Below are 14,825 nucleotides of genomic sequence, written 5' to 3' on the forward strand. Positions count from 1 at the left end.
ATGCAGCGATCAGTCAAGTCGCTGGTAAAAACTGCTGTGGAGAAATGATGTGGCACATTAATCAAAGATGATTTATCTGGGGAATAAGGTGTGTGGGGCTTTAGTCATTTGTGTTAGATTAAAAACAGTGTGCCTTAAAATAATCAGACACAGGAGAAAACCGATCCCAATTAAAATCACCTACCAGAATGATTTCATTATAATAGCTGAGCCAAAGAGGAGAACGTGCCAGGGTCAAAGTCAACAGCAGTTAAAGACCTAGCTTTATAAAAAACTGTCACACTTCTGCCTTTCTGAGGCTGCTTGAGCGATAAATTTTAAATCCATAAATTCCCACATCTCACGTCTCAGAAACAATTATTCATTTGGCACTACCTCCGGTGCTTGCATGTTAACCTTTCCACTCGTCTCTCTCATTGTGTGAATGAGAGTGAGACGAGTGGCACGTTATCCTCTTCGGTTCAGCTATTTTCCTCCTACTGACTTTCATTCCTCTTGTGTTCAGAGCATACCTCGACCTGCTCCCACTGCAGCTCACGGTGTCATCTGCAAACATCACGATCCACAGAGACTCCTGCCTGGCCTCGTCTATCAGCCTGTCCCCATCACCACAGCAAACAAGAAGGGGCTCAGAGGAGATCCCTGATGTAATCCCACCCCCATCTTGAACCCATCTGTCATTCCTACCACACACCTCACCACTGTCTCTCTCCGTCCTCATACATGTCCTGCACCACCCTCACATCCTTCTCTGCTACTCCCGACTTCCTCATGCAGTACCACAGTTCATCTCGTGATCCATAAAGACACGGTGCAGATACATCATCAACAACCTCAAAGCAACCGCACAATTCAAACTCCTTGAATTTTTTTCTTAAATAACATAATTCTTCACCTGCAAACACAAGATTTCACAAATGAACAAACAGAATAAATCTTGTTTGGTGTTATCAGGTGATGTCGGTTGGTGTCTGATATTCATTTCCTGCTATAACAAAAGTCTCCCAAATATGGGATAAATAAGATATTTCTCATCCTCATCAGCACCTTCATCTACATCCAAACTGTTAGATAATATCTATTTTTCTAACACAAAAATAATACTTAAAATCTGCAAGAACCTTCATGTGTTACTGTCTGCAGACTGAAGCGAACATTTCTGTTTATGGAAACTGGCGCATTTTTCTCAGATCATAACGTGTATGAAAACACCGGTAAACTAACTGAGCAGTGCTGTTGTGGTCAGGAGTGTTTGCTCTGCTCTCCTGGAGCTTCAGCTAACTTCAGGTAATCTCATTAAGGTTCTTCATTAAGCTCATTAAACCACAGACGAGCTCATGTTCAGACTAACACAGCAGAGGAGGTCCGTCTGCTCCCCACTTTAACCCGTTAACTCTGACTCTGTGGCGGGTGTTCCAGATCAACTGGCGTTTAGATCAACTGGCGTTTAGATCAACTGGCGTTTAGATCAACTGGCGTTTAGATCAACTGGCGTTGGTCGAACAGATGTGTGGCAGTCTTGCGTTTCAGGAGCTCCTACCGACAAACCAGCAAAAAAACGCCAAATGTGTCACCTGTGACACTTGTGAGGTTGTCTCAAACACACTCCGTCAGTCTTGATGCTGTTGAACAACAAAATGTTTAAAAATGTGGCGAGTTTACCTGGTGATATCCTCATGCGCGACGCGATCAACTGGCGTTTAGATCAACTGGCGTTTAGATCGCGAAAACAGCAAACAAGTATGTTGTTCACAGGACACAAAGAGTAAACGATCGTTTACTCTTTGTGTCCTGTGAACAACATCGGCGTGGTGTTACTTGTTTGCTGTTTTCGCGATCTAAACGCCAGTTGATCTAAACGCCAGTTGATCTGGAACACCGGTGCTGACCTAACCACCCGCCGTACCGAGCTCCGGGCTAACGTTAGCCGAACACTGAGGCCGGGCATCGGCGTCAGGAGCAGCGGCTCCCCGGCGGAACTTGGACCGAGCAGACGCAGTCTGGCGTTGGGCAGCTTACCTCGGTCTGTCGGTCACCGACGGACGGCTTAAAGTTGATCCGGTGAGGCGGCGACAGCAACTTGTCGACGGTCCGTTTACTGCTCGGCTGCAGCTTAGCAACTGAATCACACACCTCACTTCCGGTGACGTCATTACCCTTTTCCCCCAAACAACTTTATTAACAAATACGCTTCGAAGTCATGACTGTAGAAAACGATCACTAGGTTGAACTTTTCAGTAGCGCCGTTAACTTAGCGGTATTTATCTTAAATTTCCATTTCTCCAGATTTGACATGTTTCTCTTTGTTTTTATTTTTGTTACGTTTGCCAAACTTTTCCCTTTTTCTCAAATCTTTTCTGGTAAATTTAGATTTTTTTCCTTATAATTTCTCCTAAATGCATCTTTTATTTTCTTGTGATTAAGTATTTTCCCCCTCACATATCTGTCCCTTTTCTAAATTTGGTTTTTAGTTTCTCATAAACCTGGTTACCCGCCCCCTCTAAATTTGCCTCTAATGATTTAAGCTGCACTGAAAGAAAAGCAGCTTTGTAAGAAAATGAAAGCTATCTAAAATGACATTGTGTATTTACAAAACTAAAATAAAACTAAATTAATTAGGAAATTAATTCATTAGTTCAGGGCTGGATTGGGACAAAAAATCGGTCCGGGCATTTTGACTAGTGACCGGCCCACCAGGTATTACAGGAAAAGCCATAAAGCCTTTGAATGAAAACAAACGCTGTTGTGACAGTGATGTACAGTCTTGTTGGTATATGTAGGATTTCTATACATTGTACATCAGATGAAAACTTTGGTTGTAAGATTCAGATAATTATTTATTAAAAGCGAGACATTTTAAATGAGAATAAGAAAGAAAAGTATTTCTTTGTGCCCCCCTCTCCCTGTTAATGCCCTACCTGCCCCCTGGCAACACTTTGCTAGACCCGCCCCTGCACAGTTACCAGCTGTCAGCTACATAAAAAAGGATCCTGGTGTTATTTGTCTCTCAGAAACAGTTGATAACTTCAACTCATTCATGTCATCTAAAAGGTAAACCTGTTTCTCCATCACCTGTTCAGCTCTGATGATCCAGTAAGGACATCTCCTGGTTTCATCTTCACGTTTCCCTCTCACATAACCAAACCGACATCATGACCAGCAGCTTTACAGCTGTGGCTCCAGCAAACATCAGCTGATACTAGAAATTAATATTAAATACATTCTAACAACAGCTGATCAAGCTTAAACGTGCTGCTGTTGTTTAGCGCGACATCTGCTGGTTTCCTGTTTCTGGCGCAAAGTGGGCGATCAACAAACGAGAGAGAAAAGCCGATCAGTTGATCATTGATCAGTTTCATGATTGAATGAGCGAAGAAGAGGCAGCTAACAGCGTAAAGACGCAGAATAAATCCAGCTTTGTGTCTTTTTCATTATAGCTGAAGTCCGGGACAAACTGCGTCTCTTCTCAGCTCAACACGAAACGCGTAATATTTTCTCTGATGATTCCGTTTTTACAGGACGGTTGGCAACTCTACTAACTAACCTTATGAATAAAGTAAAGTTCACTATCAGTAACATCATAGCACCACCCAGCTGTATAGGAACTCTGTCAGTACAAGTTATTGTAACTGACTGTAAAAAGTCAGCATAACGAAAATAAACTCCACCTAAACTTGGTTCATATCTGACCCAGATAGACTGCAGGTCATAACTTCTTACCTGAAGTTCAGTTCACCTGACACTCGGACCGGCGGCCGCCTCGGGGCTCTCCTCCTCCTCCTGCCTCCCCTTTCCCTCATCCACCTGCTGGCCTCAGTGGGAGCTCCGCCATAGCCACCACCAAACAACTTCTTACACATCTGCCAGCATCTGGCCAATCCACCACCTTTCATTGTTTATACTGTTACAAACAAACAAAAAACCATCGGCCCATAAAAACGAAAAATCACCAAATGCCCGGTATGCCCATGGCCAGTCTATGCATTAGTTGTAATAACGTAATTCGTTTAAATTAATTTAGGCTATTTTTAGCCTCACTAGGCTTTGGTGCAGAGGTTCACTGAGAGGTTAACGAGTGTGTGTAATTTTTCTATTACAGTATCATATATACTTACTGTACTGTAATGTACTTAGAATATTATTATCATATTATTATACAGGTAAATCAGTATCCTAGTAATTATTCATATTGGTGTTGGTGATATTTGCAAAAACATTTAAACAGTCATAAATTAATTGTTGGCCTGTAATCTGTGAAAAAAGTGTTAGACATCTCTCTCATGAATAATTCATTCACTTTCCACAAAAAAAAAGAAATCCTATCTCAAGGCAGAAGCTGCCTTGATAATAGCTGAGTTATCAGTTTTTAGCAACAGAAATGTCTTTTTCCAGAGAGACGTGGCCAACAAATGTAACGTCACAGTTATAGAAACATGATTTAAGTGACCAAAAAGGACAAAATAGATATAATAACTCAATAAATCAGAGTCACAAATATATTCTATGTATTTCATATATACCTATTATTATAGTATACAGTCAAAACAAAACAAAAACAAAGAAACTTCGGAAATGACTTTTTGGCACAACACCGGCAGGTGGCAGTATTTCACCTTTAAGCTTTTTTGACACGCGTCAGAAGGAGAAGAAGAAGAACCGGGACGTGTTCGTCAGCACTGGATGTTCCGGTTGTTTACAACCAGGAAATCTGTCAGTTTGTGAACCGGGACTCCGTGAACCTGCAGCGGTAAACATGGCGGCGGTGGACGTGGAGGATGAGAGCATCCTGGCGTCCATCTTTAAGGACAGCTTCCCGGACAGCTGGAGGGACAACCCGGACTTCGCGGCCTACCTGTCGGAGCTCAGCTCCTTCGGGGTGGAGAAGCTGGGTCGGGAGCCGGAGAGGCTGGCGGAGGAGCGGGCTCAGATCCTGCAGCAGACCCGGGAGCTGGCCTTCTCCAACTACCAGACCTTCATCCGCACCGCCGACTGCACCGAGCACATCTACCGGGACTTCGGGCGGGTGGAGAGCAGCGTGTCCCGGCTGCTGGACAAGCTGCCCCGCTTCGGAGAGAATTGCAGGTCGGTGGCTCCCTGTGGAGGGGATGTCAGCAGGAGGAAACTGGGGTCTATAAAAGTGTCATCATTTACTGTTAGGTTAATAAAAACTTTAGATATTTTTTAAAAAGCACACAGGATGAACTGATCAAGGAGAGAGATGCAGATTATTATTATTGTAGCTCACTGTAGGATCACAAAGTGAATAACTTAGTTATTTTCTTAGGAATATGCCACAGAAGGTGAATTGACTGGGAATAAAACAGCAGCAGATTAATTTCCCTTGAGCTGGCTCGTCAGCCTCCTTTCAGAATAAAAAACAGGCAGCCAGACTTTAGCCACAACCAGAACAAAACTACAGACTGGGAACATTAATGAAAGATAATAAAAGGTTCTTAGAGCTATAAAGTGTTACACATAGTTGTGTTTTTGCTGTTGTGCTGTCTCTCTGAGCTTTGGGGGCTCATTTTGTTTTCAGGCACTTCATGAAAGAGGCGGAGGAGATCGGAGCAAGCCGCCGGATGAACAGCCTCACTCTGAACCGCCACACGGAGATCCTGGAGATTCTGGAGATTCCTCAGCTCATGGACACCTGCGTCCGCAACGGCTACTACGAAGAGGCTCTGGAGCTGGCGGCATACGTGAAGAGGCTGGAGAAGAAACACTCGTCGCTGCCCGTCATCCAGGTGAGTCCAGACCAGGCTGACCAAAAAGCGGGTGTGTTTGGGGTTTTTTTACTGCCTGAATGAAACTCTAAATGTTATTTAGGAAAATGAACTGTTAGGGCTAAATAAACGTTACTTTTCTTTGATTTTCTGTCGTGTGATGTTGGAGAAAAAATGTTCAAATAAACAATTACACGTGTGAAGAGAATTAAAGAGCTCAGGCTCCAGACCGCTCTGAATACTCAGTTTTCTTTTGTTACGTGCACAGCTAACAAGCTCTGGGTGTTGCCCCTCAGCAGGCTTCCAGGTGTTGGCCAGCTGGAATAAAGCAGGCTTTCAGAGAAGGTGAAAAAGCTAAAATGTGACTGCGGGAGGTTGTTGATGGGGCTCAGGTTCAGGTACAGGCTGGAAATCGCTAGTTTAAACTCTAAATTGACAAAAACTGGAGAAAAACAGTTGAGAAACTTTCTCTTTGCTGAGATATAAAACAGAAAAGGTCACTGTGGAGAACATCTAATGTTTCGGCTCCTCTAACCTTTGACCTTCTCCATCTTTAGGGTATCGTGCGTGAAGTGCGTCAGTCGGCTCAGCTGATGCTCAACCAGCTGTTGCAGCAGCTCCGCAGCAACTCCCAGCTTCCCGTGTGCCTCCGCGTCATCGGTTACCTGCGGCGTATGGACGTGTTCACGGAGGCGGAGCTGCGGGTGAAGTTCCTGCAGGCTCGCAGCACTTGGCTGCACTCCATCCTCGCCGCCATCCCTGAAAACGATGCTTACTTTCACATCACCAAGACCATCGAGGCCTGCAGGGTGCACATGTTTGACATCATCACCCAGTACAGAGCCATCTTCTCTGACGAGGACCCGCTAGTGCCCCCCGCCGGTGGGCTCATGGCTGTGAACGAGGGCGCCATCTTCCACGGCTGGGTGGTGCACAAGGTGGCAGAGTTCCTGGAGACCTTAGAGAGGGACCTGCAGCGGGGTGTGGGCAGCCGCCTGGACTCCCTGCTGGGTCAGTGCATGTACTTCGGTTTGTCCTTCAGCAGGGTGGGGGCGGACTTCCGCGGGCAGCTGGCGCCCATGTTCCAGCGGGTGGCGGTGGACACGTTCCGCGGAGCCGTGAAGGAGGCGGTGGAAAAGTTCCAGGAGGACATGACCTGTACACCCTCATCGCCCTGCCCTCAGTGCTGGCAGGGACCATCCCCGTCGTAGCCCCCGCCCCGCAGCCCGGCACCCTGCAGCCCCCAATGTCCCTGCTGGACTTCCAGCCGCTCGCCTGCTTTCTCAACAACATCCTGACCGCCTTCAACGACCTCCGCCTCTGCTGCCCCATCGGAGTGGTGGAGAATGTCACCAAATGCCTGGAGGAAGCCCTGAAGATGGTGAGCAGCTGGATCTTTGGTGTAATCTGGGTTAAAGTCAGACTGATGCTGGATTAACAGCTGCTGACGGTGTCGTTTTTTGTCAGGTGACCCGTCAGATTCTGGTGTTTCACCGGGCGGAGGAGACGGCCTTCAGCAGCCGGGAGAAGGAGCTGTTTATTCAGTTCTGCTGTGCGTACGCTGAAGACCTGCTGCCCTTCCTGAACCGCTGCCTGCAGGTCCTGTTTCCACCGGCTCAGCTCGCTCTCATCCTGGGTGAGGACTCGCAGCAACGTCTGAGTTTGTTTCTTCGTTTAAAACGGACGCGGTGATGCTGAAGACGTTTAACGACGGGCCTGGAAGTGAAGCCGTTATTCCAATAATGCGGTCTCAGTTTAAACTGTTGTCCTTGCGTTGTTGTTCTTGTTGGTCACCTTCGGTCTCGGGCTGGAAACCGCATGAACGTACATGGTAGACTGTACATAAAAGATGGGCGTAGCCACTGGGACATTTGTGAAACCATGGTCTGAATTTGGAGTAATGACCGCTTCAGCCTGTAGGGGGCACTAATAAAACCACAAAATCACCACACAAGCTTTTTTTGTGTAGTAAAGTTAAACTTTTGGTCCAATCAGTCAATGAGAAGAAAACTTCACAAAATTAGTTTAAAAGAGAAAAAAATCTTTAACCTCTTTTTCTTTTTTTGCCCTGGACTCTCTTCTCAAAGTTATTCTTTGTAATGGCTAAAATAGCTTAAGAAGTGCTGAGCAGCAGAGTTTGGTCTGAATCAAATCTGTTGTCTCTCCGCAGGTGTTCCTCCCACCCAGCTGCACAAGTACGGCCATCTGGGCTCCATCGACCTCGCCACAGTCCTCGAGCCTCTGGACTTCCTGCTTCCTCAGAAGGAGCCGCCGGTGCCAGAGGTCGACATTACGGCAGAATTGAGCAGCCTGACGTTTGACATGGAGCCCAAAGAACCGGCGCCGACCCCATCCGATGTCAGAGACTCCAAACCCGGAGCTGAACTGACAAAGACAGAGTTTAAAGAGCCGAAGCAGGACGAGGAGTGAAGGCGAGGAAACGCTGGCTCTAAACTGTATCCTGTGATGGACATCTGTCAAAACTGAAGCATTAAAATATTTTTATATATGTGAGAAAAAGGCTTTAATGGTGACATTTCTTCTCTTATTTAAAGGTTTACTCACTAACGTAGAAGGAAAATAAGCAAATAGTTTAGTTTGCTTCTTTTTCCATCGATGATGGAGTCCACCTGATTTTAACTCTGCTCCCGGAGATCTTCAGCTCGTTCTCGTCCTTTAAGAAGGAAAAACTGAATGTTTGTGTTTTCCTGGTAACGTGTCAGAAATGTGAGAAAACCAAAAGTTTGGTTTATTATAGGAAAGTCCTGAAGGGCAGAAACTGACTCTGCATTTTCATCCAGCGTCGGCCTCATCTTTGAGCTTTTTCTGCTGAGGCAGCTGGGAGTTGTAGTCCGTCAGCTGTGTCTGATTTACATGGTGGGTTTGTTAAACTGTCTGGACACAAATCTTTCACTTTGATTCAAAGATTCATTGGAAATCAATAAAGATCAATTATATTGACGAGTCAGTCTCATGTTTAAAGGAGCGTACTGCAGTTTCTGCACAGTCACGGTCAGTCTGAGCTGATCTCCACCTGTCTGGAATATCTGAAGATAAACTCAAGGATCTCCACCTTCACAGATCTACAGGTGAGCACCTCGTGGACGCTACTTCCACCAACTAACAGCCTTACTACACCTGCCTGTTAGGTCTTATTTTCCTGTTTAAAAATATAAACCTTCCAGTGATCATGTTCTCCCTCTGCGTCGTGTTTGAATCGTTGGTTTTTGTGTAATTTTACTGTCAGACGGCGACGGGACAATTCAATGATGTAATGCTGTGTTACCATAGAAACACAGCATTTCTGGCACAACTTCAGTGACTCACAAGGTGCAACGAGAAGATAAAGGCGTAAAAGGTCCAGCACTATGCGGCACACAGTGGTGTTACCGTTTAACCACACGCCAAAGCATGAAATTGTAATCAATAATAAAGTTTATTTATGTCGAACATGTGGCCCTCGGCCCCAGAGGCAGCCCACTGAAGGGTCACGTTTGGTCCGGCTTTACAAAGTGAAAACTGCAGAGAAGTCGGTTTGCGTTTTTCAGTGCAGGACCCCGACGTTACAGGACAGTTAGAAATGTTTCTCATGATGATGTTTTTATCATAAAGATGTAAAATACTGAAGATCAGCCATAAACACTGAGCTGGAAACTATAACGTAGTTCAAGCAGACTCGCTGTGAAAGGTTTCACTGCTCTCTAAAACAAATATTTTAATAAGAATATTACGTCTGGCAAAATTTGAAGGAAGGAGGATTTACACCTTAGTCGTTGTTTAAACCCTGAACCTGATGTGCACCTGCACGCTGTAGCCGTGTAACCCAGAGTGACCGTTATTGGTCCGTTCAGTACTGCCGTTTGCTCTTACAGATGTTCATCCACCTCTGCCATCCTTCATCTAATCGACTGGAGGAGAAACGTCTCCAGCAGCGAGTGTTTAGGAGCAGAGCTTTATTTCTTCCTTCTTCACTCACAGAAATCCTGATATGTAGCAGAATCTCTGTATCACGTCGCCGCCCTGCAGACCGAGCGCGCTCCTGCCTCTGTGGTGGAGGTAATGAGCAGAAACAGACACCGATGTGAAATTTCACACACTTTTAATGTATTTATTATTCTGGCTCGTTCCATAAGGGATGCTATGTAATCTGTAATAATCTGGAGCTGGTATTGTTAGAGTCACTCGTGCTGCCAGCAGTTAATTCGCCCGTGTGTCGCCGAGTGTCATCGACTTCCTCTGGCTGTCACGCGCGTCTCTTCTGCTTTGAACACCGTGTTTAGAGCTGTAGTTAATCCTCATGTCTTGGATGTCTGACTGTCCATGAACGCACCAGAAGACCTGGTGAGTTAATCTGTCGCACGTGAGCCGATGGATGATTTGGGAAATGACGGTCCGGTCCTTTAATTTAAACACGATGCATGCTCGCCATCTTTACTTCTTCTTGATGAACTTCCTGCGGGTGGCGTTGGGGTTGGCCCGCCTCCTGCCGCCGCCACACTGGCCGTCTCTGATCTGCAGGTTGGCGGCTCGGCTGTAGATGTCGTTCTCACAGAACGGCGACGCTCCGGCCACGTAGTCCGGGTTGAAGACATCGGTCTTCTGGCGAGCCTTCCGGGAGAGCCTCTGCTGGGGGAAGCGCTGGTCCTCCACCAGCTGGGGGTTGGTGGAGTGTTTCCCCCCCTGAGGCAGAGGCAGCGTGTGCTGAAACACAAGACGGCAGCGATCATGTTTAGGACGTTTAGACCCGACTCAGGCAGAACTGAAGCGGTCTGAAAAAACGATTTACGCTGCAGATGCGAACGCAGAGTCATTTTAGAAGTGATAAAACGCCGCGTCTCACCCGGAGCCCTCTGGGGTTCAACACTTTGGGGTTTTTGGAGAAATGCATCTGCATGCTGCCATCCTCGTTCACCGTCACCGCCAGCTTCTTCAGGGTTCTGTTCCCGCAGTGAGGACAGAAAGCTTTGTTCATGTCGCTCGTCGTCCTGGAATCGAAACATTTAACAGGTCAATGCTCCTGGACGGGCAACCCCTCGCTTTATTCTCCTTACAGCCTCTAAGAACAGGACAGGTCACTAACATCTGTCCGTCTGAAGAACATCTGTCCTCTCATGTTAGGTTTGTTCCAACCCTGCACTCCACGCTCCATCGTTCTGATCCACTTTAACATCTGTGCTTTTTCTTAAAGCAGGCGTGGGCGAACTCCAGGCCTCGAGGGCCGGAGTCCTGCAGGTTTTAGATCCAACACAGCTGATTTAAATGTCTAAATGACCTCCTCAACATGTCCTGAAGTTCTCCAGAAACCAGGTAATGAACTAATCATGTGATTCAGGTGTGTTGACCCAGGGTGAGATCTAAAACCTGCAGGACGCCGGCCCTCCCACCCCTGGTGTAGAGCCACTTTAATGGATTATATTCAGATTTTTACATGATGTTTTATTTTGACCTTATTTACATCTGTATCTCTGGAGCACCTTTATTATATTTTTCTATGTAAGCATCATTTTTACTGTGTTTTATTATTTTTATTTTAACCTACTCAAGCAGCAATTTAATACATTTATTTATTTATTTTATTCCTTTCATTGACTTTGTCCATTTTATTTATGTATTAATTTATCTTTATTCTTTTAATAAAGCAGTCCTGACATTTTCACTTGTTCAGCACCTTTATTCTACTCTTGATATAAATTTAAATGTTTTAAATGTCGTGTTTTGTATTTTTCGCTGGAACGGATTCGAGCTGCCTCCCTTTCAGCCTGAAGAGGTTTTGTTAACTTTGTTCGGACTCACTTGAAGCAGGCGTGACATCTCAGGATGTAGTTCCTCGCCTGCTTGATCAGCATCCCGTTCACAGAGAGAACGTGAAGTCCGATCTGAATGAGAACGTTCTGGGACACAGACAGCGAAAGCTTTTTGAAGTCCGGCGTAAAGCAGGAGAATATTTATTCACGCAGCGGTTTACTGAAACCATTCACACAAACCTTTAGACAGAAGGTGAAAAACAGCGAATGCACCGTCTGCATCCGTTACCTGCATGGCGAAGTCGGTGGTGAGACAGCCGACTTTGATGTCAGCTGGAGCCGTCCAATCAGCGGAGTCCATTTTCACCTCTTTGATGTTACCGGGAGTGATCCATCCTCCTCCATCGTCATCGTCCTCCTCGTCATCTTCGTCATCAGGCTCGTTCTCTTTGTCCTCGTCGTCCGATTGGCCCGCCGACGCCCTTTGCTCCGCCCTCTCCTCTGTCTGTGGTGATTCGTTGCCCTCTTTCTGTAAACAAACATCATCATCATCATCATCATCATCACTGCAGTCTGACAGGTGACAGAAGTTATGACTCAGTGAGAGATGTAAAATTCCTCCTTTGTCTCCTTGCTTCCTCTCACATGCATCCTTTCCTACGGGGAGATGTTGAGGAGGAAACCCTGTTTATCCCACGCCATCAACGTCAGGAACGTTTTCCACACGATTCACTATTTACACATTACAAGAATAAGACCTCAGATCACACTTGAACTACTTTTTCTCTTGAAATGTGCTGCAGGAGGTGGAGGTGGTGGGCATGCACATGAAGTTCAGAGGCTGCAACACAACAACAGAAATAAAAGGGTAATGCACTGATGCACTAGAGTCTGACTGGCGTGTGAAACCATGCAAACACAAAGACGCCTGCAGCCCTCAAAGTCTCATGGAGGCTCCTTTAAATATGAACGAGGTCTCCTGCAAACTGCAGCCGGTCACACTCAGCCACGAGCGCTCACTGAGGGGCTGAACCGAGGCTCAGAGGAACACAAAGGATTATTCTGAACTGTGAATCATGCAAAGCTGCTCTACGAGACTCCCAGCATGAAAACATTCTTCCCTTTCAACTCACCAGTAAACCCAGCAGCTCATCGCTGAAGGTCAGGAGCGGATCCCTCCAGAACAGAAAGCTGCTGAACTGGTCTCCGTCCGAAGTCGTCCGTGTGTCCGCTTGTTTCTGTCCGCCGCTCGATTTTAAACCCTCCGCTGGACCCTGACAGAGCAGCAGCGATAACACACACGCTGTGTTTACGTGCACAACCTGGAGACACAATCTCTTTTCCAACAACACGGCACCCAACTCCATTCATCCACCCATGCCTCCGTCCATCCATCCACCCATGCCTCCATCCATCTGTCTGTCCATCCATCCTTAGTGGCCGGGGAAAACAGATGTTCCTCTCTTCAGACATTTTCTCGGGAATTTCCACCCAGCTGCGAGCTTTAACCTCTCCAGTGTGTCCTGGTTCTGTCCTGGGTGAAACAGTTAACCTGCAGCGCTGCAGGTTTTCTGGTCGGACCCCCAAAGCACCCTAGCTGGCTCCCTTCAGTGTGGAGGACTAACAACCACTGCACGATGTTCCAAACCAGTTCCACATGTTTTCACAGGAAAAAACCCAGTAAAGACACAGCACCACAAAACCTCTGTGCTCAGAGGTGGAACCACGCCACTGGCTGTGGGAGGGGACAGACATTCACACATGCAGCTCACAGAGTCCGTCCTCCATGATTTTATTCTGTGGATGTTACTTTAAACTCTGCTTCTTTGGTCTTAGAACAGTCAGAATAATGGAGCTGGTTTCATCAGTGGCAGAGAGATTGTGTATGTGTTTGTAACAAAGGCAGCTCGGCTCGGTTTCTGAAGCTTCTCGCCTGTTTTCTACGATCGCTTTAAGACACGTTCACAGAGGAAAGGTTCTGAGCATTGAAACTATCTGTGCAAACACAGACGTCTGTGTCAGCAGAGGGATTTAAAACCCTCTGAGGAAGTCGTTACAGCGAGAGTCGGTGAGACTGTGAGGTCCAGGTGCTCCTCGTCCTCTCGCCACGGCATGAAGTCTCAGACCGTCACTTATCGTGCTTTTAATGTTTGTCGCATCAAAAATACAAAAGAATAGAAAAAGTCTGAGGAAATGAAGACGAGCTCCGAAACAACATCAGAACAAAGCTTAGCGTAAACAAAGCGTAAATAATAATAATGATGATAACTCCTGAACATCGCAGGTCTGAGCTGTAAGAGTGGAGGAGGAATTTTCCAGGAACGCCCGCTGTCAGTCTGTCCTCCTCCTTCTTCTTCTGTGTCCTCATTCTGTGGTCTGATTGGTTGGTTTGCAGACAGACAGGTAGACAGAGCCAGCCCATTGGTGGGGGACGGTGGGCAGGTAGGTGGGGATGTATTCTGATTGGTGGACAGCTTGGCATGGAAGCTCTCAGCATGGCATGGTGCCCCCTCCCCCTGTCTCCTCCACCATCCATCTAATGCTCCTCACCTCTAACCACAGAATGTGTGTGTGTGTGTGTGTGTGTGTGTGTGTGTGTGTGTGTGTGTGTGTGTGTGTGTGTGTGTCGCCTGTTCGGCTGCTGGAGTCTTGTATTATCACTCATCAGCTTCTTTTGGAATTCAAGTCACCAGAAATTTACACGTTTGAGGTTTCATCTCATCCCAGGACAGAGAGGTGCAGGACGAGTTGGATAAATTAAAGATGAGAAATGATTCTTACATTAACATCTGGGAATAATAAAGAAGGTAAACGATGAAGGCACTGAGTGCAAAAGCAGCTTAAACCTGCATCCTTTCTGATGACCTGCAGGGGGCGACTCCTCAGTTTGAAAAAGAAGTGCTTTGAAAATATGATTTGTATCCCAGGTAAATACTTTCCTGGTGAGTTTATGGCCTCGGTTGCTCCTTTCAGGTCTTATCAGGTGTTTAATTTTTAAAATAAAGTTGTCTTTAGTGTCCAGAAGGACGGACGATAAACCCCACGTGACGATCTCCAGTTTCAGTCAGGTCTGGTTAGAAAAAGCCATTATGGAGACGTAAAAGCACTCAGAGGCTTCGGAAGCAGCTGGAAGGTTTTTTATTTTATTTTTATAAAGCATTTAGTCCTTAATGGAGCGAGGCCAGCAGTGTGATCCCGTCTCTAATCCTCCTCCTCTCTGTGCTGCTCTCAGATGAAACTGATAAAAACACCTGCAGCTTTTTTTATTTACTCATATTTCTGAATCTGCAGCAGCTAAAACCAAACGAGCCGCCTCTCTCTGTTACGGTCTCGTGACGTCCGACTGTTGGTGGGTGTT

The 14,825-nt window shown here is 46.3% G+C and overlaps 3 protein-coding genes across 6 annotated transcripts in view; 1 reads left to right on the forward strand and 2 right to left on the reverse strand.

Moving 5' to 3' along the window:
* LOC101482650 (katanin p80 (WD repeat containing) subunit B 1) overlaps nt 1–14,825 on the reverse strand; it is an 85,740-nt gene that overhangs the window by 14,999 nt on the left and 55,916 nt on the right. Inside the window, exon 1 of one of the 4 annotated variants that reach the window (XM_076885774.1) lies at nt 2,020–2,214. The exons of 1 other annotated variant lie outside the window; for it this stretch is intronic. The gene's annotated coding sequence lies outside the window, so the exon portion shown is untranslated. Of the gene's footprint in view, nt 1–512; nt 535–2,019; nt 2,215–14,825 lie in introns of those variants that run through there. 2 more of the 4 variants (XM_076885687.1, XM_076885708.1) reach the window with 2 other exon arrangements.
* Nucleotides 4,574–8,684, forward strand: LOC101469294 (conserved oligomeric Golgi complex subunit 8). Its single transcript, XM_076885795.1, is given in 6 exon segments — nt 4,574–5,082; nt 5,537–5,744; nt 6,281–6,878; nt 6,881–7,104; nt 7,191–7,359; nt 7,894–8,684. Coding segments are annotated over 6 exon segments (1,788 nt in total). The 5' UTR covers nt 4,574–4,753; the 3' UTR covers nt 8,154–8,684.
* On the reverse strand, nt 9,806–13,905 carry LOC112435544 (RNA-binding protein NOB1). Its single transcript, XM_024804194.2, has 5 exons — nt 12,601–13,905; nt 11,757–11,996; nt 11,517–11,614; nt 10,564–10,708; nt 9,806–10,424 (listed from the first exon to the last, which is right to left on the reverse strand). The coding sequence occupies exons 1-5, from the start codon at nt 12,832–12,834 to the stop codon at nt 10,155–10,157; spliced, it is 987 nt and encodes a 328-aa protein (XP_024659962.1). The 5' UTR covers nt 12,835–13,905; the 3' UTR covers nt 9,806–10,154.

This window comes from Maylandia zebra, linkage group LG1 (genome assembly GCF_041146795.1).
Source record: "Maylandia zebra isolate NMK-2024a linkage group LG1, Mzebra_GT3a, whole genome shotgun sequence".
Lineage (NCBI taxonomy): Eukaryota > Metazoa > Chordata > Actinopteri > Cichliformes > Cichlidae > Maylandia > Maylandia zebra.

Excerpts from the sequence above, each read along its gene's own strand:
- LOC112435544 (XM_024804194.2), bottom strand. The coding sequence starts at position 12,834 with ATGGAGTTGGGTGCCGTGTTGTTGGAAAAGAGATTGTGTCTCCAGGTT. Across the intron at positions 11,997-12,600 it reads ATGAGCTGCTGGGTTTACTG|AAAGAGGGCAACGAATCACC; the intron begins GTGAGTTGAAAG and ends GTTTGTTTACAG. Across the intron at positions 11,615-11,756 it reads CCACCGACTTCGCCATGCAG|AACGTTCTCATTCAGATCGG; the intron begins GTAACGGATGCA and ends TCTGTGTCCCAG.